This window comes from Elgaria multicarinata, chromosome 3, assembly GCF_023053635.1.
Source record: "Elgaria multicarinata webbii isolate HBS135686 ecotype San Diego chromosome 3, rElgMul1.1.pri, whole genome shotgun sequence".
Lineage (NCBI taxonomy): Eukaryota > Metazoa > Chordata > Lepidosauria > Squamata > Anguidae > Elgaria > Elgaria multicarinata.
This window is the reverse complement of record NC_086173.1, coordinates 39,250,099-39,273,564: the sequence shown is the minus strand read 5'-3', so window position 1 is coordinate 39,273,564 and position 23,466 is coordinate 39,250,099. Positions and strand designations below refer to the sequence as shown.

General features: G+C 43.1%; 1 protein-coding gene across 1 annotated transcript in view; it reads left to right on the top strand.

Moving 5' to 3' along the window:
• Window positions 1-23,466, top strand: part of CACNG4 (calcium voltage-gated channel auxiliary subunit gamma 4) — a 95,488-nt gene that overhangs the window by 58,729 nt on the left and 13,293 nt on the right. Inside the window, exon 2 of the mRNA XM_063120023.1 lies at window positions 16,184-16,267. Coding sequence (XP_062976093.1) covers window positions 16,184-16,267 — 84 coding nt within the window. The remainder of the gene's footprint in view (window positions 1-16,183; window positions 16,268-23,466) is intronic.

Below are 23,466 nucleotides of genomic sequence, written 5' to 3'. Positions count from 1 at the left end.
TATCCTTTCACTCACCTATCATCATCTGTTTTGTGCCATCAATCCCCAGAGATTGTGACAACTGGCTGGCACAGAAACAGAATGAATGGGGGGCCCGAATCAAGGTCATTGCATTATGAAACCAGACAGCATATTGAAAGTATTCCCTTCAATTAAAATGATTTATGGTTGCTTCCTCTAACTTCTTAAATGAAATAAACCTTTCAAAAGGGGCTGGTATCTGGTGATGGATTGCTTGAGACTGGAGAAGTTTTATACGAAACCAGGAGTAACCAACCCCTTCCCTAATCTGATGATGAATGCCCCTGTGTATTACATATCCCTACAGTATACATGCAGTATGCCCACTTTAGTATATTGCAAACAGTTAACATATATATATATGAATTTTATGCCACAAGGTGCTTTTTTTGTAGCTTCAAGCTATAACCAACTCTTTCAGTAGGTCAGGCTTTTCATAAAACCTCATCTTCCAGGGTCCTATTGAATATATTAAACAGGTTTTTTTATTTTCCTTGGCTATTTTTTAAGTAGCTGTTTCCTTATCCTAACCGCATCTCATGATGCTGGGTCTTAGGTAGCCTTGGAAAGCAAGAGATTACACAGGCCTGGGATCAGGGCTTGAGGGAAATTTCAGCAACTAGAATGATCTAGGAATGCAGCAAGACATCATTAGAAAAGCCAGATCTAAGCAGCAACAAGCAAGACAGAGAAGCAAAGGTTGAAGTTGAACATAATAGCCCTACCTGGCCAGGAGAAACCAATGGGCTGCCAGAGTCTCTGTGGAAACTGATGAAGACCTATTAGCATAGGAAACCTTCTGCACTGTTGCACTTGGCAGCTCGCCACCATATAGGGAAAAAGAAAAACTATGCAAAAGTTCCTGATTCTAGCACCAGCAATTTCTGACACTATACGTCCCGGAGCCTAAAGCCTCAAAAGCAGTAAAAAAGGAAAAGAATGGAATCCAGCATCATGACCTTGGTGATAATAATACTGCAGTCAAGGTATGGGTTCTAAGACCTGTTATGATTTTTCACAATTAATCAGCCTGCCTAGTCCATGAAAAACAGGTCCCCATCTCCTGTCTGTTAAATTTTGGCTTGGGCTATAAGGTGGTTTGTCTTGGTGCAAGGATGCACTGAGTCAAAAGAACAACAACTTTAAAAGATGCTTTCCTTAATTTATTAAGTTACTTTCATCATTCACGCAGAAATAGAAAGAAGGCAAAGTTAAGTTTACAGTATTTCATTGGCAAGGAATCCCATCAAGTAATAGAGCTAAAAGATGCTCCAAGAACCTCAGATAAAGACAGGACCATATCTCCAGAGCAAAGCCTTCTCTGTACCCTAGTGCCTTGTCAGCTCCTATTCCTACCACCATAAAAGGAAACTAAGGGCCTTGCTTGATGATGGAGTAGCCTGGTGCAAGCCCTGGCCCGGCCCCTGTGCATCCAGTTGATGCACAGGGGATCCCGCGCTCAGGCAGGGGTAACCCTCCCTTGGCCCGGGATAACCGGCACTGAGCCCAAGACCGTGGGCATGTAGCCTGTTCCGCTGCTTTTCCCGGCTACTGCATTTACTCATGAGTAAATGTGGCGGGCAGCACGCAGCGCTCCATCAGGACAGGGTGGGGAGATGGGGGGAAACCAGAGCCAGGGGGGATGGGGGGGAAACCGGAGCCAGGGGATAGGGGGGAATCGGAGATCACAGGGGATGGGTGGGGATCAGAGATCACGGGGGATGCAGGGATCAGAGATCGCAGGCAGGGGGGAGCGGGGAACCCTTTATTTTTTTTAAAAAAAAACCTTACCTTTATCGTTGGTGCGCTCCTGCGCACATGGCCCCTTTAAGGAAGAAACAAAATGGCTGATGCGACGGGGCTTTCCTTTACCCCGTCGCGTCGATGTGTGGATAGGAGTGATAGCCCGCGCTACTTCTAGCGTAGAGTGACCATATGACCGGATTTGCCCGGACTTGCCCGGGTTTTTGATGGCAAATCTGGGAGGGGGAGGGGAAATCCGGATTTTTTTCCAAAGAGCAGCTCTAATGGGAATTAACAAAAATGCTTATAACTCCGTCATTTTTTAAGATAAAGACATGAAACTTGGCACAATGGTAGCTCTTAGGAAGGGCTTTAGTCATACCAAATTTGATCGTTCATCCATTGATTTTTTAGGAATTTTTTTAAAAAATTGAAGTTTTAAAATTATTATTTTTAAAATCGTCATTTTTAAAGATAAAGAGCTGAAAGTTGGCACCATGATAGCTTTTAGGTAGAGCTTTAGCCATACCAAATTTGAAACAGATCTGGGGCCAGTAGCAAACCCTGTTAACAGCAACAGCAGCTTGCAACGAGTGAAGATACAGTCAGAAAAGATATTTGAGGGAAGGGGAGAATGTAACACACAGAGTATAGCAAAAGCTTCAAAGTACAGCAAAACCTACAAAAGTAGGAGTGAGTGAAGTTAATTTCAGATACATTGAATCTCTTACTTGTTCTTCATTTCAGTGATTTTAACATTAAGATGTTATGTAGAACAGATTTGTTTTAAATGTGTGCTGTAAAATCAGACATGTGACCAAGGCTATGTTGGGGTGGGCACACCCCCTTGGTACTGGACACGCCCCCTTGAGAGGCGACCATGTTGTCCTCCTTTTTGGTTTCCAAAATATGGTCACCCTATTCTAGCGTGGGCTGGCCCTTCCACACGCCCACATTTTAAGGTAGGTCTGGCAAGGCCCTAAGGCTTTAAGCTTGCTGATCGGTTACAATCGGGGTGGGGTCTAGCCTCCTCAAGGACCCCTCTTCTTGCTTACATCTTTTCTGACGCATTTTGTTTACTGCATAATTTTACTGAAATCCCCCCGTTTCCCAATATGTCTGCAGTGCACATGTGTCCAGGTCTGTCTGGGGCAAGACCCAACAGCCTATTCTCAAAATTTCCCCTTTTATTAGGCCAAGATGAGCCTGCTTGCTAGCAGACTAGGCCAAGAGCAAAAGTTTGGTTACGACAGAGGATTTTGAAGCAGTTTTGGAAAAGCTGGCCCTTTTTGGTTTGGCCTATATAATTGTGCCCTTGATAAGCAACGGCACTTGCAACCCACTACAAAGGCAATACAGTATCTTTTAGACCAAGGGGTGGGCAATCTGTGTCCCTCCAAACATTTTGACTTACAATTCCCATCATCCTTCACCAATGGCTCTGCTGTCTAGGGCTGATTAGAGTTGTAGGCCAAAACTGGAGGCCCACCTTTGCTTTAGACTCCTTTAAGAACTCTTCAGTCAATTAGTTGAGAAATTTACCCTGTTTAAGTACATCCCATTCTATTTCCTGATAGCAACTTGTGCTTTTTTAGTAGATAAATGTAATGCAGATTTGTACCTGACCATGCCGTGGGATTCTCATTTTTTATGTAATACCGAGTCCTCCCGCACAGTTCTGAGCACCCCATATTGGAGATTGTACAGGCTACAGCACAGAAGGTTTCAGAACTTTGGTGGGAAGAAGGAGCACGCACACACTTTTCGTCCTGGCTAGCAGGGTTCCCAATGGAGCAACAGGGCATTGTCCTCCACAGAGTGCTTTAGGTTATATTTGCCCTCTTTCCCCTCATTATTAAAGTAGTTACTAGGGTGACCATATGAAACGGAGGACAGGGCTCCTGTATCTTTAACAGTTGTATTGAAAAGGAAATTTCAGCAGGTGTCATTTGTACATATAGAGAACCTGGTGAAATTTCCTCTTCATCACAACAGTTAAAGCTGCAGGTGCCCTGCCCTCTTTTAAATCTGGTCACAGTATAGCTGCAGTATAGTTCCTGCAGCTTTAACTGTTGTGATGAAGAGGAAATTTCACCAGCTGCGACATGCATACAGATGACACCTGCTGAAATTCCTTTTTCTATGCAACTGTTAAAGATACAGGAGCCCTGTCCTCCTTTTCATATGGCCACCCTAGACTTCCTGGAATGATTTAATTATAGGGACAATTGCTCACATTTTAAAATCACTTCACAGTTTGGGAGTTACTCTTGCAGACAACCATGTTCGGGAGGGGGGTGTTCTCACTTGATCAGATTCCATGCCTGCCTTGCAGCCTGAAACTGGAGTGTGAAATGTACCTAATTGAATGTTATGTGTGTCATGGGCTGAGCCCATGGTCCCTTTAAGAGAACATCTTTTGCTTCATCCCAGGGAGAGGGAGAGGGGTTTCTTTGTGTCTGAAAAGGGAGTAGCAAGTGAAATGCCAAGGCCGCGCTGGATGAGAAGCGCCTGGCATCTGATAACGCCTCCCCAGGCTGGTACCAGGGAGAGTAACAAGCTGCAGCTGTGCAATGTCTGGGAGCATTCCCCCTCCCTTCGGGAGAGGTGTGGGTTGCTATGGTGTTTCTATTGGTCAGGGTGGGTCCGGTGACAAGGGGGTCCCAGAAAGGGATAAAAGGCCTAGGCACCTAAGGGTCCGGTCTTTTTCCTGTGGGTGTCAGGAGTCCAGCGTGTGTGTGGTGAGTTAGAGCATCCAGGCCGGGCTGGCTGGCTGGCGGAAGCTCCACGCGGCCGCTGAGGGAAAGAGTCCTAGTTTGAGTGGCGTAAAGCCAAGTCAGAGTGAGCAACAAGAGGTTGAGTTGCAGAGTTATAAGTTTGTTTTGTTTTAGTCCAGGCTTGGGTACAATTGAGCAAGGGACCTTGCCGGAGCTATGGCTGGTGGGTGGTTAAGTGGGGAGTGAGTGTGAATTCTATTAGGCTTGAGCGTGTAAAGGGAGAGGGTAAGGTATTAGTCCCTGCTATCCTAAGTGTGTTATTCCTTTGTCCGTGTTTTTCCCCAAAACCTCTTACGTGTTTATCTTAGTGTGTAATGTGAAGAATAAAAGTGTTTGGTCCCTATCTCTGGAGAGTGGTGTTGTTTCCTTGAGAACCTAGACTATAAAGGGTTAACAAGCAGCAGCGAAGGGGCGTGTGCCTGGGCTGGCTGAGTCAGGCCCCCTTCTCCGGCCAGGGAATCACTGAGTCAAACAGAGCGATTCCATCACAATGTGGACTTAAGCCCACCTATGTAGGATCAATCTGTTACTTGTCTACGGGAATCGCAAAATGATTTTCTCAGCAAAATCTGTCAGGGATTTCATAAGAAGTCATGTCAGGACTAAACCTCTATGATTTGGGAGAGTGGCTCTGGGAGACATTACTAGCTACTCAAAAGAAATCAAAGTCTTAACCAGGCAGGGAAGTGCAGTAACCAGCTGTCACACACTGAGTTTAGCACAGATAGGGTGCTGCAAACCACAGTATCACCTTTGCTTACAGCCATGGCAATGTACTAACTAATAGCTTGCACATTCTGAGCTTGGTACACACTGGTAGGCAGCAGTCACATGAACCTGCCTAGAATATGCTGCTAGACAGGGAGTCAGCATGGGCTGAATGTTTTCTGGAGGCAACAGTGTATGGAAGGAGGTTGTGTGACTTGGATCTTAGTTGGAAAGAAGAAGATAAAAGCAATTAGCTTCAAGACATGCAAGGAAACCTGAGAGTAACAGCGTGTTCTAGGCCTTTCAGAGGGTGGCAAGTCGTGACCTAAGTATTCCCTTACTGGTGCCTGAATATATAAAATAACAAGGACTTCTGGGATGACATATCTGTCAATTCATTCACCATTTTTCCTAAGGAAATTATGGGCCTTGATGCAGGCTCTATAGATAATCCCATCAAACCACGGGTGATCACCATATTAATGAGAGAGAATGGATGATAGTCTGGAGGATATGAAACCAAAAGGATGACAGTCCACCCTAAAGGGGGTGACAATCCCAGTGTTGCTGTCTCAGTGGGCATGGGTCACAGTTTGACAACATGAAAATAAACACGGGTTGTCATTCTTCGCTTCATCAAGCAGGATGTCTACTCACTTTCAAAGTTTCAGCAGACAAAGTTTGATTTTTCAGGATTTTCTTATATTGATCGATTGATAAGAGCTGCTTTTCTTGAACAGAGGAATGTCTTTTTGGCAGCTGCAATGGCCAGGAATGATGCCGGAGGGTGTGGTGGTATGGATGTCACAACCTTCCAGGTCAATAATTTGAGGCCAACATTTATCCAGGTCTGAAAAACTGTAATGGTAAATAAGAAAGATTACTGTAAATATAATAGATGTCTACGTAAAGTATAATCTGTATCTATGCAAAAGAACAAATGGGCACAAATTTGACATAAATGATGGCAACGTTCAGAAACCAGTGCAAAGATGTTTCAGTCTCCCAGGGCATTCTGCTGCCAACCTACAATTCTTCAACAAGGGAGCTTCAAAAAGAGATTCCTGTGTGAAATTCACTGAAGAGATGTTGACTAAGCCCTTTCTTCACTTAAGGATTATCCCAGGAAAATGGAGGGATCGTCCCTGCCTGCTCCCGGGATCCCCTGTGTGCCATTTGAATGCACATTTGAATGCACAGGGATAATCCTGGGGGGAAAGGCAGGTGTAGAAACGGCCTAAGAAAAAGGAAACGCCAAGTTTAAAGAGTAGTAATGAAAAGGACATCTGGAAGCAATGTTTTAAAAATGAAAGGACAACAGCAATGAGCTGTATGTGACCATTGGAATCTATAAAGCATGTAGAGCCAACTTGGCCCTTGCTTAAAATAGCACAGCAATTTGATATCCCCCTTCATGTTTGAGGTGTTGTCTCATATTACTAACATCAGCTGAATAGCTGCACCTTTGCTAAATGTGGAGTTGCTTTGAACATGCTTGAACATGCATTGGGCAGTTATGCTCATGGGAACATTAGCTTGGCTGATTCAACTAATCCAGTGTCCCCTAACCCTCAGATGTGGGGGCACAGGAGGCTGTGGGGTGGGGTAGAGAAATCACTGCGAATCCCCTCCCCATTCTGCTGATGGAAGCCTCCATTGGACCAAAGAGCCTTCCATCAATGCAATGACACCAGTTGGATACAATCCATAGTCTCCTGATAAATATGGATCGGCAATGTGCTCTGATTCATGTCTTTCACAAGTACACTTCATAGAACTCCCCAAAAGCAGTTCTTTGTTTAGTAAGGAAATAGCTTTTCTGCTCAGTCATAAACATGTTTACTTGGAAGCAAGCCCCACTGAATTCAATAAGACTTAGTTCCAATTCACACTTTGCTATTTGAACTTATGTACAAGAAGCACCCAAATGTAAATGACAAAATACATATTCATATTGTCAATTGCAGACGTGCCTTTGAGTGGCTTGGTTTCCCCACAGATAATAGGGAAGCAGCAATAAGAAAAGGGTTGGGTCCCTCCCTTGGTGCTTGTTATAGAGAAATGTGACAATTTGACCTTTCCTTTAATCCCAGATATCAGCTGGGGACAAAGCACCAGCCTCAGGGAAAAGGGAGGAGATAGTTGGCACCAGTTGTTACAGCAACCAGTCTGTTTCTGGACAGAATTTGAGGCAGAATTAAAACACTAGTTATGACCTATAAAGCCCTACATGGCTTGGGATCAGGCTACCTGAGAGACCGCCTTCTCCCATACAAGCTTGCCCAGTTCTTCAGATCTTCTGGAGAGGCCCTTCTTTCAAGACCACTGCCTTCAGAGGTGAGTTTGGTGGAGACCCAAAAGAGGGCTTTTTCAGTGGCCGCTCCCAGCCTGTGGAACTTCCTCCCGAGGGAAACTAGAACCTAATCTACACCAAGCAAGATATTGCACTATGAAAGTGGTATATAAGAGGTAGGAGCCACACCAAGCAGGATATAGCAGTATGAAAGCAGTATACGGTATGTGTCAATGGGCCCCAACAGTTGTCAGTGCACTTCAATACCACTGTAAAGCAATAGTGTGTCTCCTGACTTTTATATACTGCTTTCATACCGCTTTCATAGTGCAATATCCTGCTTGGTGTAGATTAGACCTAAGTTCTGTGTGTGTGTGTGTGTGTGTTATCCTTCCACCGATGGGCAAAAAACGCCATATTAAAGAAGGCCTTTGGCCTTTAAGTAGGTCTGTTGGGTTGGATGAGTTTTTTTTTTAATTTCTTAATACTGCAATTATTATATTTTATTGTGTTTTAATGTATTGTTTTATTGCTTTAATAAATGGTAATTGTGCCTGTCTGCTGCCTTAGGCACCGTTTGTTTTGTTTTTTTGGTAGAAAGGTAGGGTACAAATCAAATAAATAAATAACATAAAAGAAATTCCCCCCTACTAGCTTCAGTCAATTTACAATTTGGGGAGTCAAAGAAAAATGACAGGCAGCTGTAGCTTGTATGCAAGGCAAGAGACATCTTGAAGAAGTTACATTTCATCATGCTACAATGCAGTCAGTATGGACGAAGTCAAAGCAAGGTGTTAAAGAATGTTTTGAAGTATATGGATTTTTGTTTTTTTAAAAAAAAGTGAAGCAAAAGAGAACAGGAATGAAGATAAAACAGTTTCTGTCAGTTAAGCCAGGCAGTGAGACTCATAAGGAGAATTTTAGTCTAGAAAATGAGAGGCTTCCTTTCCACCCTCTTCTCAAAGATATGATAGATCTCGGGAATAAAAGATGTCAGAAGGGAACACATCAAAATTAGAAATGGATGTACCAGGCAGGTCAAGCAGGTTTGGGGTCAGAATTCCAATATTTAAGCAGAACAATGCACTTTCTGAGAAAAATGGAGAAAGGAACAGGTAAGATATGGCTGAATTCTGAGCTTGTTTATGCAACCATAAATCCGGTTTAGAGTAGTAAAATTAGGTAGAAAAGTCAGACAGCTAGTTTCATATTAACAGGAGGATGGTGATTATTATTGATGGTGGTGGTGGAAGCAGCAGCATTAGGAAGGTTGGGCTTGCAGTTACATCTGAGGCTGTACTTCACTGCCCCAATTCATAATTTGCCTCTTAACAAGGCTTTGAATGGAAGAAAACCTCATGATGGCTATAGTCGCCTCAAAGCAGCTATAGGTAGCCATAATTTTGAGACACACGCAGCCCACCTTCAGTGCACATTTCCCTCAAGGGGTGAGCTTCCTCAGCCTCATGTCCGCACAGCACTCACTGGTTTATGGTTAGAAGGAACAAGGAAGTGGAACTGGAATCTCTTTCCCTCTAAGAAAAAAAAGAGCAAGGGTCTATGCAGCCTTATAAGAGTGGGTGAATGAGAGTGACTCCCTTTTGGGAGAAAGATGGAAGGAAGATTTCAAGGCATGGATGGTTGTAGCTGGTTTGGTAACCTCTGCAAGGCTAAATTCCAGCAATGCACATGCAACAGGGCTGTTGAACCTCAGGCTAACTGGTCAAATCTGGACCACTGGTGAACCCAATTCAGCTCTCCAGGGCTGGCCATGCCCCCTTCCCAACCACCAATCATTTGGTGGTTTCCTGGCTTTTGCAGGGTTTTTTCACAGTGGAAGCTGGTGGCTCTGAGGTCAGTGGGGCAGTGAATCCGCTCCAGATTCCAGTCAGTACGAATCAGAACTCTGAAGAAGCCATTCAAGTGCTGAACCCATTTTGGAGATAGGGTTCAGCACTTTGGAAAGCTCCATTGGAGTTCCGACTAAAACCCAGAGCGGATTCACCGCCCCACTAACATCAGATACGAAGATCTTAATTGTCCAGGTGCCAGTCAAAATGGTACAACTAAAAGGAATGTATCAGCATAAGTATGCAGATAAGTATGTTCCCCCCCCCCTTTCCAAACGGGAGAGAAGCCTCTCTAGGGCTTAATTGCTGGCAGTAAGAACTTTAAGCTACAATATGCTGATATTTTGGCTCTGCCCCTTTTGCCCCTACCCACCACTGGAATGCAGCCCCCAAGAGCTTCTCCTAAATTGAATTAAGAGGTTTAAGATCTCTGTGCATACTATGCATTTTTTTTTTTAAAAAAAAACCCTTTCAGCAGCTCCCCTTCACACAAATCCCCACATTGCTTCTGTATTATTATTCTTAAGGGTGCAGAACAGTTTAGAAGGCATTGGGAGACCAGACAAGAGTGCTGCTGAAAGTGGAGGGCGGGGTGGGGTGGATCACCAGAATAATCACAGCATACGCCGTGCTCACATTAAGATTGTGGCTAAAGTCAATAATCTCATTACGCGCAATGAGCCTTGACTGGTTTCTGCACAGGATCAACAGTTTCATGATGTGTATTTAGTAAATGGAAAGCAAAGCAATGTGTTGGGTGATGACTGAAGTGTTCACAGCACACATCAAGAATAAATTTCATTGCGTGTAAAAGTTCCAGCAAAGAGAAGCAGGCTTTCAAAACGAGCCAGATTTGCACATTGCCTAGAATCCGCCAAAGACGATGATGAATACAAAATGGAGCAGGTCACATACGAAAGGGGTCAGTTTGTGTAGCAGATCACATGCTTGTAATTTGAGAATTTGAGAATAAGGAATTGCTAGGTTGATATAATGCTCCTTTGTCCTTTTCAGATACGAAGAAATAGTAGTAATACGCAGGAACACGTTATAAGCTGTAATTGGTTTCACTAGTGAATGTAGCTCCTCGGTTTCATGACAACCAACAGACACAGCACTTTCCCCAGTGTCTGTCTATTATTCTACCAGAGGAGCTATTAGGTGGATGCCAGCCTCCCCATAGTTAAGGTAAATTACTGTATAATTTTAACCTACCGTACAAAATGACTCCCTTTATTATTGAAGGGTCTGATTCTTGTGGATTAATGTGCATACCTGTTGGTTGCTTAGCTATCAGAGAGGTTAACAATATGAGCTGAAAGACATCATCATATATATGAACAGTGATCTTAATTGTCCAGGTGCCAGTCAAAATGGTACAACTAAAAGGAATGTATCAGCATAAGTATGCAGATATTCAGAAATACCTTTATGGACGGGGAAATCCTTCCTCAGATCTAGGCACTGCCTGGCTGGAGAGGTATCCTAGGAGATTGACTGTGCTGTGGGCGGTTTCCTGGGACACCCCCCCTCCTCCAGAGCAGCCACCCTGTCCTCTGTTTAGCCAGAGGGGGGTTACTCTGAAGGAGAGGTTTCTTGGGAGATCTGCTGCATCACAGACAATCTCCTTGGATATCTTTCCAGCCAATGCCTCACTCTTGAGGAAAGACCTCCTCAGTGCCATGTATTTCTGACAGGGCAACTCTCTGAAGAGCCATTCTAGCTGCTTTCCGTGGCTGACGTGGCTCTTCAGAGAGTCCATCTTCACTCTACTCAGGGCAGGTGTGTGTGGGGGGGTCACGGTGATGGCAGAAGCCACCTCAGGCGTCATGACAGCCTGTGCTGCCACTGCACTAGTGGAAGTTATCAGCAGGCTTGGGGAAACTCTAAGGTTCACAGAAGAACAAATAAAGTCCTAAGCCTTGGTGGGGGGGGAGGAGTGGGGGCAACTGAGTAAGGACTGAGCGTGCTCATTAGCCATGGAATTCTTACTAATGGTTGTAGAAAAACATGGAAAACTGGGTGGAAGGAGGAACAGAATGGGCGTATCATGGAGGAGGGCAAGGCTGACTGGAACAATGAACAAGAGCTCTGCACACTTCAACATTTTGTTGCGGGTCCCGCTTGTAGGGAAAATTATTAATAGATTCCTGCTCAAACCACTTTGGGGGGGGTGTTGACCATTACTTTTTTCTTTCACCAGGAGGAGCTATATTTCGTTCTACTCACATTTTGCTTCCTATCATAACGGGGTTCATCATTTTTTCAGTTTCATAGATCCATTGTTGAAAATATATGCAGGATCGCATAAACTCAGGGCAATATACACATAGCATACGGCCTACTTCTTCAGAGAAGGTGCAGCAGGGCTAGATCTAGGGCTCCATCACACCAGTGTTTTATCACACTCTCGTCATGCATGGTTTGCTGTTTTGCAACACAGTACTCACATGATGTTGTGCCTGTCCTGCAGTCACCCCGCCTCTTCCCCTCCATTTTCTGTGTTTTCCTAGATTGGGGAAAGTCTGATTTATTTCCTCCATGCAGGATTAAAATGCCCTTCCACCCCCGTGTATTGCCATCCTTGTGCTATGTCCTTTTTTTGGGGGGGGGTTCTTTGAAGGGAGGTCTTGCTGATGAAAGAGGGTGGCGCGGTTCTCCTCCTCCAGCATGCTGTGTCAAACCAACTGGCTCAGTTGAACAACAAGAACCAATGAACTGGAGGGGGAAGGAGAAGGGGTGGGGCGGGGTGGGAGAGCAAACAACCAAAAGGAGATTTCACCAGCACAGTGGCAATAACACAAACACATGTAAAAGGGACCATTAGCCTGACCCGCTAATGAAGCAAAGGTGGAAATCGCGGAGGCAAACCAGGAGAAAAAAGTGGGTTTGATGGTGAACCTACACTTTATAGTGGTATTGAAGTGCACTGATAACTGTTGGGGTGTTGGGGCATAATCCACATTCCATACATCGCTTTTATAGTGTTATTTCCAGCTTTTTATTCCACATTTGTAATGATTTGACAACATGTAGATCTGGCCCAGGTTTACTATGCAAAGTGGGTGGGGTGTTTACTGTCAACACAGAGAATGGAAGCTAAAATAGTTGGAGAAGAGTATGCTTCACCGCCATGCACCTTCCCCCATTAGGAAAGACGTGGGGTGGGCAAAGCATTTAGTGCACCATGTGCCCTCCCTGTTGGGGCTGTGAGCGCCAAGCTAAGGGGAATCCTCACAACTATTTCCAATCAGTGTGTGTGATCTTACATTTCACAGTCACTGCAGAAAGTATAGGGCAGGGCTGTCCAAGTAGGTGGTGGTACATTTAACCGCTTTTTTCAGCAAACACCTCACATTACACAATTAAAATTAAAAGTGGCACCCTAGAGACCTGTGCTTACTTGAAATACAGTCAAATATCAGAATTATAAACAGGGACAGAAATAAGGTTGTTGCAATGAGTGCAGTCCTCCTCACCGCCATCTACCCGCTAATATTTTCTGCAATGTTGTCACCAGAATCTGCTGAATGCGTCTGCTGTGCTCTCTACCAGCCCTCTGCCTTCACCATCACTTGATCGGCCCACTAATCTCAGAAGATGAGATTTATGACAACATCAGACTGTTTTCTATATGTCCTTTCCCTGAGGTTCAAATGCAAAGGGGGGAGGGAGTCACATGCTTTTGAGTCTGCAAGAAACCAACCCCTTTCAGGTCCACATTAGTTTTGCTAAATCACCAGAACAAAGGCCCATGCTAAATTTTAAACTTTTGCTATACAGTATCCAACATAGGGACAGAAAAACAAACAAACGAACAACAATAACCAATATGCTTAAATAATTTAATATGGGCCTATAATTGCACAGAAGTGTCGGGGGCTGCGTTTGGATGCAATGATAAACTATGATTTATTGCCTCAGCCTCATCAGCTTCCCCATCCTTTCTCCTCCAGTGCACGCCTGAAGAGAAGTTTGGAAGCTTTTGCTCCTATTTTTAGCTAACCTCAGTTTAAATCTGGACAAAAGTTATTCTTGACTATGGTTTACAAAATCAAGCCAATTTCAAACCATCATTTATGAAGCCAGTTTGTTTTAGTAAATCATAGTTAAAATTAATCATAATTAGGGTTTGGACAACATGCTAAACTGTGGTTAATTGAAAGCAGTAATGGAAGGTTTTGATTTCCTTGTGGAGGAAGGAGGAGGAAGAGGAGAAGGAAGAGGAGGGAAGAACTCACAAGCCCCAGCTCATTCACATAACAGCCAGTGATTTTCTGGTAAAATGCTGCCTTTTGTAAACCCAACCCTTTAAGACAGAACATGTGCAGACTAGCAGCATGTGGACAGACACTTGAACTAGAATCACAACTGTCAGGGTGTCAAACAACGCCTGGCTGATAGCACCGCTTACCCTATATGTATTTTTCCTCCAGGAAGCTTGATTTCCCGCCTTACTCAGCACCCACCTGCTTTCAAAGCCTCAAGACTAAATCAATGTGTGTTTTACCCCCTGGTGTTCCCTCCCCCTCCTCTTCCCCTCTTTTTTCCCCAACAGCTGCTTTTCCTCTGACCACAGTCCATGATAGAGCAGCAGTGTGATACAGCCAATTTGAGCACGGCACGTTCTGCAGACAACTTGCCTCAGCTGGGGCATGACTTATGTTGTAATGACAGCATTAAACATCTTCTGACAGAGTCTCACAGAACTAACACTCAATCGAGACACTTAAATTAAAGCCCATCTTAAAGACCGGCAGGAGCAGAACAGTCTACCTCTGCATGAGACTGGCAAAGCAGGGAGCAACCCAAGAGAAATCGGTTTTGTTATGAGCTGGGAATATACAGTTGCAGCACGAGATTACAGGGGGGAGATTGTGAATAGAACTTTGGGGACTCAGCCTGTCATTCTGCGACGGGCATTTAATAATAAACCGCATACTAGAACCTTCATTATGAACAGGATGTTTGTAATACCATAAGCTCCTTGTCACTAAGACAATGCACACCAGCATAAATAAAAATATCTCTGAACACCCCCATTCCTAGACATCCAGAGTAACCAGTTGAAGAATAGCCCCCCAAACACTGACCCATTGTTCCTCCAGAGCAAAATGAGGTTGAGGCAACTGAAGCACTCTTGGTCAACTTTGTCCATTTGCCCAATATAGGATATTGCTTTTAAGGTGGTGCTATTTTACATCAGGACCACATTGCAGCAAAATATACTACTGTCAAGAGAAAAGAATGACCCTCTGGGAATACAGATGTTGGCCATCCCTGCTTTAGACTGCTACTCTAGAGACCTCTGGCTGCCCCACAATCTCCTCAAACACATTCATCTGGAGCCCTCACTATATGTGCCGGGTCAAGTCCACTTTATTTTCCTACTGCCCTCCCAACTTGGTACTCTCTGGTTGCTTTGGACTACAGCTCCCAGCATTCCTGACCATCGGCCATGCTGACTGAGCTGATGGCAGATGAAGTCCAAACATCTGGAAGGCACCAAGTTGGGGAAGGCTGACCTACAAGAGACTACTTCTTTGCCACTCCTGCTTTAAAGCCAGGCATGTTATCCATCAGTGGGCTAATGTGGGTGAAGTGCGACCATCATTTCAGTTTGCTTGTTGTAGCCTCATTGGTGTTACGAAACCAGACTACATAAAAACTCCTTATGCAAAACCAAAGAGATAAAAACCATCAAGGATTTTAAAGTAACGCAGTGGGTCTCCACAACAGCCTTAAGTGGTCTGGTGTTTAAATATCAGCCAAGCAACACTCTACAGCCACATTCTCAAATCATGATAAGCCAGAATTGTTGCAAATTCTGGCTTACCATGAATAAGTAAGCATGCTTGTGCCTGCCGCTTGATTGCCCCCACTTGACTCATCCAAGAACAAATCCTGGCTTATAATTCTGGCTTGTTAAAAGAGCAACAAGCCAATGATCCCAGTTTGGATGTAACAGTAAACAAACTAAGGGCAGATGTCCCCCTGTTTGTTTAAGTGCTCCTGCCAGCAAGAGGATCCAAGCGGTATCATTGATCAGCATGCAGTAGCATGCTTGCTCATTCATGGTAAGGCAGAATTCTCAGCAGTTCTGGCTTATTGTGACATCTGAACTGGGCCAGACTACTGCTATAAAAGGGTTAAAGCTGGTAAATTGGACCTCTATTTTCCCTCATTGAGGTTTTCTCCAGTAGGACTATATTCAACAAGTACACTCATTTTAAGCATCTGCCATCCTGAATTAAATGGGCTGACTGCGAGAAAAGGTCATGAATCATCGACTTTGTGGAAAATCTGTAAAAGAAAAGAAGCAGATTTCAAGGAAAACACCAGGGAAAATGAGGGTGAAAATCCAAATGAAAAAATCTGCAATTGCTTAGGTTAAAGGGGCATAGGCACAGAAGAATGGGTCTACGAAAATATGGCAATTTTAAAAAGCTGTTTGAGGGGAGGATTCAAGATGCAACAGAAAGAGTAGGTATACAGATTTGTGCTTTTGATCTTGAAAAGAGGACTGTTCATCCTCCCATTGTTACCAATGGATTTTTATTATTTTTTAATAGAGTTAGCCTAGTCAGGCTGGAAAAGATGATCACTCAGTATTTGGCAAGTTAAAGGCCATAGACAATCCCAGGATCCCTGTCTCACAGACACTATCTCTTCATCTGCTTGTTTTTTCTTTTCCTGAGGATGGGAGGATTGCCAACCAAATCCTGTTCAGACAGGCTTCTTCCAGCATATTCCAAACTGTTTCATTGGTTTTTTCCCCCCTTCCTTTCCAGGGATATATAAAGGGCACTGTTTTCGAATCAACCACTTCCCAGAAGACAACGACTATGATCATGACAGCTCTGAATACCTTCTCCGTAAGTTAAATAACCAGAAACATGTTTAAGTGGACACTGGTGTCAAGGTCAGGTGTTATTTGAGAGTGTTAATGTTTAAGAATAACTGAATGTGATGGTTGGATCTAACAGATGAATTGATACTTTTTATCTAATAGCAGCAGCCTGGATCCAATGAATTTTGAAATTCCTGCTTAACCTTCAACAGTCTAACTTAAACTGAATTCAATTCAGTTCAGACTCCGGGAAAGGCATGACAATAAAAGCACTTGGAACCGTGAGGGTCGGGGTGGAGATAAAATGTGAATTGGAGAATGTTCAGGTGTTTAGGGCAACCATAATGTGGAACAGCTGCAGACATTTTCTGTGACTAATAATGGCGCAAAAAAAATAATCCATCCCAGTATCTTAACTAATTAACAGTGTAATCCTATGCACTTCCACTCAAAAGTTAGTCCCACTGAACTCAACAGGGCTTAGTCCCAGGTAAGTGGCTACAAGATTGCATCCTAAACCTATGTGAATGATGGAAACATAGTACTATTTGCCTTCTCTCTCACCATTCAAGTGTAATAATGAGAGTGAGATGCTAATTAACATTGTTGCATTCTGTTCAAGATATCCTCTTTTTATTATAGAAGTCATTTTCTGCATTGACCTAGGCCTTTGAGGACTTAAGTGTACAGACAATGAGATGCAGACAATAACATACTGTCTCACAATCTTGAGTATACTGAGATGATGAGACATAGAGCCCAGAGATGAGCAACCATTTTGGCCTTAGGCCACCAGTCCTTAGGAACGCTGAAAAATTGAGCCATGTGCCTTCCTTTCCTTATGCTTTCAAACCACTCAAGAGCCTTTGGGATTTGACAAGAAAAATAGTAATTTAAAGTGAAGAAAAGGACAGACTCTTTTGCCTGTGGACATCATATTAGGTTCTACACATTCTGTTCCATAATGTCAGTAAGAATTGGAGAATGAGTCCGCCACTTCTCATAACTGTGAAGAGATAATTCTTTTAAGGCAGAAATCAGCATTTAGAAAATTAGATTTTTCTCCCTTAAGTCCTATATCCCACTCTTTAGCCACCAGCCCTGATTGTCAATTGATATAGTGCTCATGTTACACCATCAAGTTCTGATGACATTGTATTTACTGAACAAAGAGATCAATGTGAGCCCTTTTATTTATTTTTTTAAAAAAAGATGCAAAGATCTGAATGCTTGAAAAAACTCTTCAGTAGCATCTATGAAATCATGTCAAATGATGCCGTATTTATAAAAATATTTTCAATTTAGCTTCTTGGGGAAGAAAGCTTTTAATTCTCCATCAATCCAAGAATTATTTACATAGGGCTAGAGAAAGGTAGTCATTTATTCAGAGAGCTGGAGGTGATATGATAGAGGCAACCATGTTTGTAGTGTGTACAGCCATCCCACTATTGTGTCTGAGTAGAACCATAAGTCATGTGAGGCACAAGATGGCTGCTGAAGCTGGCAGCCATGTTGAAAGTTCTGTCCTTTCTCCCTGTATCATTTAGGCACACTTACCAATGCTGTTTCCCTAACTCTGCCAGCATCAGCCAGTGATTTAGAATGGGGGGCACGGAAATGCCCAATATGATGATGTCATGACACAGGTGAGTTGTGCCTATTATGGGAAGAGGAGAGAAAATTCAATATGGGGCTGGGCAGTTTGGTGGGCATTCCCATGTTAAGCATAACATCTAATTCCACCCACTGTTCAAGGGTTTTGTAGCGCTCCAAAGATCTGCAAAATTGATTTAATCGGTGAAGGCAATGGGGCAAAAGGAATGTGTGTGTATTTCATGGGAAACAATGCCTCTATCATATAGTCTTCAACACTTAAGAACTATTGCCTGTCCCCAGCCAGAACATTTACATTGATGAGGAGATTATTTATTTATTTATTTATTTATTTTATTGCATTTGTGTACCGCTCCACAGCCGAAGCTCTCTGGTGGTTCACATAATCTGTAGCTTACCTAGAGCTAAGGGTCAACTGTGAAGTGGCTATGTATATGGATGACACCATTCAGAACCGAAACAGACAGTTGCCATGATCAAACAGCCCACCATGGGCCTTGGGTGAAACTATGAGGCCATAGTTTCTGTGAGGGTTGTTTAACCCTTGCATAACTGACAATCCCCAGGTTTGGATGACACGACAAGCCATTGCTTGAATATTTGGGATGGCACCCACAGAACATCACTGCTTGTTGTTGCTTAAATAAAACACAATGAACCACCATGATCGTGCAAACCTGGTCAATGAGATTTCCAAAAGGATCTCTCCAAATTGGATGAATAAGGGCCTCACTAACAGCTACATCGTTTCCCCTTTACTCAAAAGTAAAGGGAATTGAATCTGGATTGGAACCCTAATAAGGGAGTAGGGCCCTTCAGCCTTTGCCCCCTACTGCAATTCAAATCAAGATCAGGGATGTCCACACTTGCAATTTGGATAGCCCAAAATTGATCCATTTGTTTCCATAGACCATTTTTTGGCAATGCAAGTCATTGGTGGTGGGTGGGTTTATAGATCAGGACCACAGTGGGGTAGCAAAGAGTTAAACCCCCTATCTCCTCTACAGTCTGGATCAAGACCCTCACACTTACTTTTGCATTAAAAAAAAGAGGTTCAATGTAAGTAAATGTGAAATGATGCTCATTGGGGCAAAACATCCTAACATATACACTAATGGGGTGGGGTGGGGTGGTGGTGGGTCCTCAGCTGATGGCAACTGTTCGGGAAAGAGTTTTTGGAGCCATTGCTCTATGAAATTTTCAACTCAATTTGTAGCAGCTAGGGCAGCAAGAAATTCCATGCTAGGGATTATTAGGACAGGGGTAGAAAATAACGCTGCAATCAAAGTAATGCCCTTATACAATTTATGGTGTGATCCCATTTGAAATACTGTATACAGTCCTCAAAAAGCATATTATAGACCTGGAAATAGGGCAGAAAAGGAGAACCAACGCCGCTCTAAGAAGCAATGAGATAGGGTCAGCTTAATTAATAGTCAAACCTGAGTTGTCACTCCATTAAGGATGCTGGAGAAATTCGACATGGATTAAAATGAGTTCAGATGTCTAAGAATCTGCTACAGAACAGCCTCCCCAAGCCACATGGACTCCTTAGTTCTCCAGATTATAGTATTTTTACTTTCCCAAAATGTATGTAAATTCATTCACAAGTTTCTGCTGCGATATATGGCATGCTGGAAAATATATGCGGGGAAAAGTCAAATGGAATGGGGGACAATGTGCTAAATGTTACGTACTAACATAAATTACATAAATTTTTGAGAACTTTCTTAATGAAATTAATTGCATATTTTTCTGTGTAATTGAAAAAATAATTCAAAACTGTCTATGAACGGAACAAATGACACTGCACAATCCATGAAACACACACAGAATGGATTTCACAAAATCTGGACATCCCTACACTCAGTAGCCTAGAACAGCATTTTATCAGGGCAACTTATCTGCCTACATCAACATATCAAAGGAACTCTGTTGTTTTGATGTGTTCTGGATTAATTCAACCATGGCTGCTAATATATTTTATTTATTGTAATATCATTTGCTTGCCCTTTGGCCATTTGGCTCTCGCATCTAAGCCACTACACAGAGACCCCATGGTCCAATCCCAGCAGCGGCACTGGCTACACCAACACCTATATTCTACCTGCCTTTCTAGTCTTCTTCTTGTCCATCCCTTCTTCTGATCCAGCCTTTCCTTAATTATTCCATACAGATTGATCTGCCTGTTCCCAATAGTAACCGTCCACAACTTTTGTCCTACCCCATTGCTTCGATTTTTGCAAACAGACGTTAACTCTTGTTCTCATTGAGACTGTGTTCCTATGAAGAGTTACTGCAGACTCTCGAACTTAAAGCAAGAGAAACTGAGGGAAGAGCAGGAGTATCATCTGGATAGCAGGACACGGAATAACGAGCTCAAGTTGAAGGAAGCCAGATTCCAGCTGGACATCAGGAAAAACTTCCTGACTGTTAGAGCAGTGCGACGGTGGAATCAGTTACCTAGGGAGATTGTGGGCTCTCCCACACTAGAGGCATTCAAGAGGCAGCTGGACAAGCATCTGTCAGGGATGCTTTAGGGTGGATTCCTGCATTGAGCAGGGGGTTGGACTCGATGGCCTTGTAGGCCCCTTCCAACTCTGCTATTCTATGATTCTATGATCTCCCCTGCTACTAAACATGGTGATCATTATTATCACTTCAGATTTCTTGTGCCCACAATAGATGAGATAAGTAACGGCTTTTCTCTTCCCTAGGCTAACATGGTGGCCAGCCATGGAATGATGTGAGTTGTACTCTGACACACCTGGAGGGCACCAGGTTGAGGAAAGCTGGGGTAGAGACTGACATCAGTAAAGAGTTGCAAGGCATGATGGCAAACGTATGGGTGGGAGGGTGCCATTGCGCTCATGTTCTGCTTGTGGGTTTCCCATGGACAGCTAGTTGGCCACTGTGTGAACAGAGAGCTGGACTAGATGGACCCTTGGTCTGATCCACCACAGCTCTTCTTATGTTCTTATGTGTGGAGACATCCCAGTATGGCTTTGCTGAACTCAGTTAACGAATATCTGAAATATATACTCATGCAACAACACTAACCGAAAGCCTCAGTAGCTTATTCATATGAACACTGATGATCTACTTAAATATGAGTCATGGATCAGGTTATTTCAATCTGTTCTTTTTACAACCCCATACCTACTGCTAATGTGCAGCAGGGGCACAAAAATGCTCTGGAGAGGGCTTTGACCAGTCCTTCATTTTCGTTTTGCCAACTATGCTTCTAGCTAAATAAAGCACAAATGACAGGTGCAGCTGTGGTTCATATGTGCACAGGAGCCTCAGCAGGGCATATTCCACCTTCCTTGTTAAAAGTATGCCTGTGTGACATGATCATTCCAAAAAAAGATTCCCCCACCTTCTGTGCATGAAGAACCCGCCCACTATTAGACCAGTTATTGTCATGCTGAAATGTATTCATTCACTAGATTACAATACGATTTCTGAGGCAGCCTGAACAGAAGGGTTGATACTGGACAGCACAAAGAGTGAGACCAATTTCTCCTTTTGATGATAGCAGCTGCAACCATGCCAGAACCAATCTTGGTTCACTTGTGGTGTTGCCCAAAAATATTCAGGTGTCACAGTCTATAGTTAGCTTAAAGAAATATATAGATTGCATATGCCTAGTAAACTGGATTGATAGGTAGCCTTGGTCACTAATCCCGCTTTGTAGTAATAGCCTGGATTGAAGCAGAGTTGAATATGCAGCTGCGACAGGTGTGTAATGCCTACCACAAGGTTACTGAGTGCAGTGTGAGTGCAGAGGCTCACACTTCCTCATTTGTAGGTGTGCATAGTAAATATTACATTATGCAGCAATTTTCAGAAGAAATGGGATGAGGGTTGAATCCATTCCCCAGGAGTATACAAGTAGAAATGTAACATTGAATCCATGGGGGGAAATTGGTTGTTTTCCACTGTTGTTTTTCGGAGGGGGGGATGAAATTTGGTGTGGGGGGAATGAAAAAATATGGAACAGGGTTTTTTTTAGCTCTCTTTACAGATCTAAACTCAATTGGTTGCTTTAGGAAATTAAAATGCATTATATATAATTTAGTTTGCTCATAAAATTATCATAAAAGTTAAAAATATTTAAAAGTAAATTCAAGAAATTTATAATTTTTGTCTGAATACACCCAGAGAGCTTCGGCTATTGGGCGGTATAAAAATTTAATAAATTATAAATAAATAAATAAATAATTTTAAAAATAATATAACAAACATGATAATTTTATGAGCAAACCAATTTATATATAATATATTTTCGGTTCCTATTTTATGACCAGAGGGAACTTCAGCAAGAAGTTCCCAAAACATCTGAATAGTCCTAGAAGCCAGAAGAAGCAGAAAGAGCTGAAGACAGAGGAAGACCAATGTACAGCGTCTGCTGCTGTTTGTGAGAAATTGGTTGGAGTAGAATTTAAGCAAATCTGGTCTGAAAGAGAACCATTCCAAGCTTATTTAGCTAGGAAAGACTCTTACCTGTTAGGAATAGTAACCAAGAATATTTAATTTAAGAACCGTGGCAGTGAGTTCCAAACCTCCATGGGGAACATGATTCTAGTCAGCTCTATGGAGACTTTGAGCTTTTAATCCCCAGGATCCATGGATTCCCTACAGGAAAGACATATGGCTCCATGCTGATGCACCTTAATCACTAGAGCAGCCTTCCCCAACCTGGTGCTCTTTTGGACTTCAGTTCCCATCAGCCCCATCCAACAAAGCCAATGATCAGGAATTCTTGGAGTTGGGGACGACTTCACTAGAAGATGAAGATGATTCTTGTTGTTTCCCAGACTACCAATACTGGGCTAGATGGACCAATGTTCTGACAGTGGCCTGGTTCAGACAACACGCTAAACCATGCTGCTTAACCACAAAATGGTTAATGGAATGCATTCCATTAACCATTTTGTGGTTAAGCAGCATGGTTTAGTGTGTTGTCTGAACCAGGCCATTGCAAGGCAAGTTGGTCTGTAGAAATCTCTACTTTACCTACCTATCTACCTATCAGCCTTGGTATATTCTGAAAAGGTATATTCTGTAAACATGTGGAAAGATGGCACATGTGGATTTTTGCTTAACAAACATGATCATACACATCTTTCTCTATAAGAAATAAATAAGGCATATCTTGCTATCTTGCTATGTAAGAAATAAACAAGACATAAAAGAGTCCCTTTTCCAAGGTAGCCCAGGGTAATTTTCAGCCATTTGAAAATACTCTTGGGCCTTGTGTACACAATACATTTTACCCCTGGGATGCTGAACCAAGATATAACTGCCGCTTAGCCTCTAGGTGGCTGTGGGGCTTACCCTTAGCACTGGCCTGAGGTAATTTACTTGAGAGTCAAGTGAGCATTTACTGGGGTGACTGCAGTCTACCCTTTAGGGTAATAGAGAGGAAAATGCCAATTATTGCCCTATGGTAAAGCCCACCCCAAAGAAATTGTGAACAAACTGCAGCAGCATATCCTGAGTATCGCTCTCTCTTTCTTGTTAAAGTCCAATTCCTAGGCTTGAAGTCTATTTTCTCTCAGCCTTCAAAGGCGGCTCACTTGCCCTCTGCCAACCTTTCCAGTATCA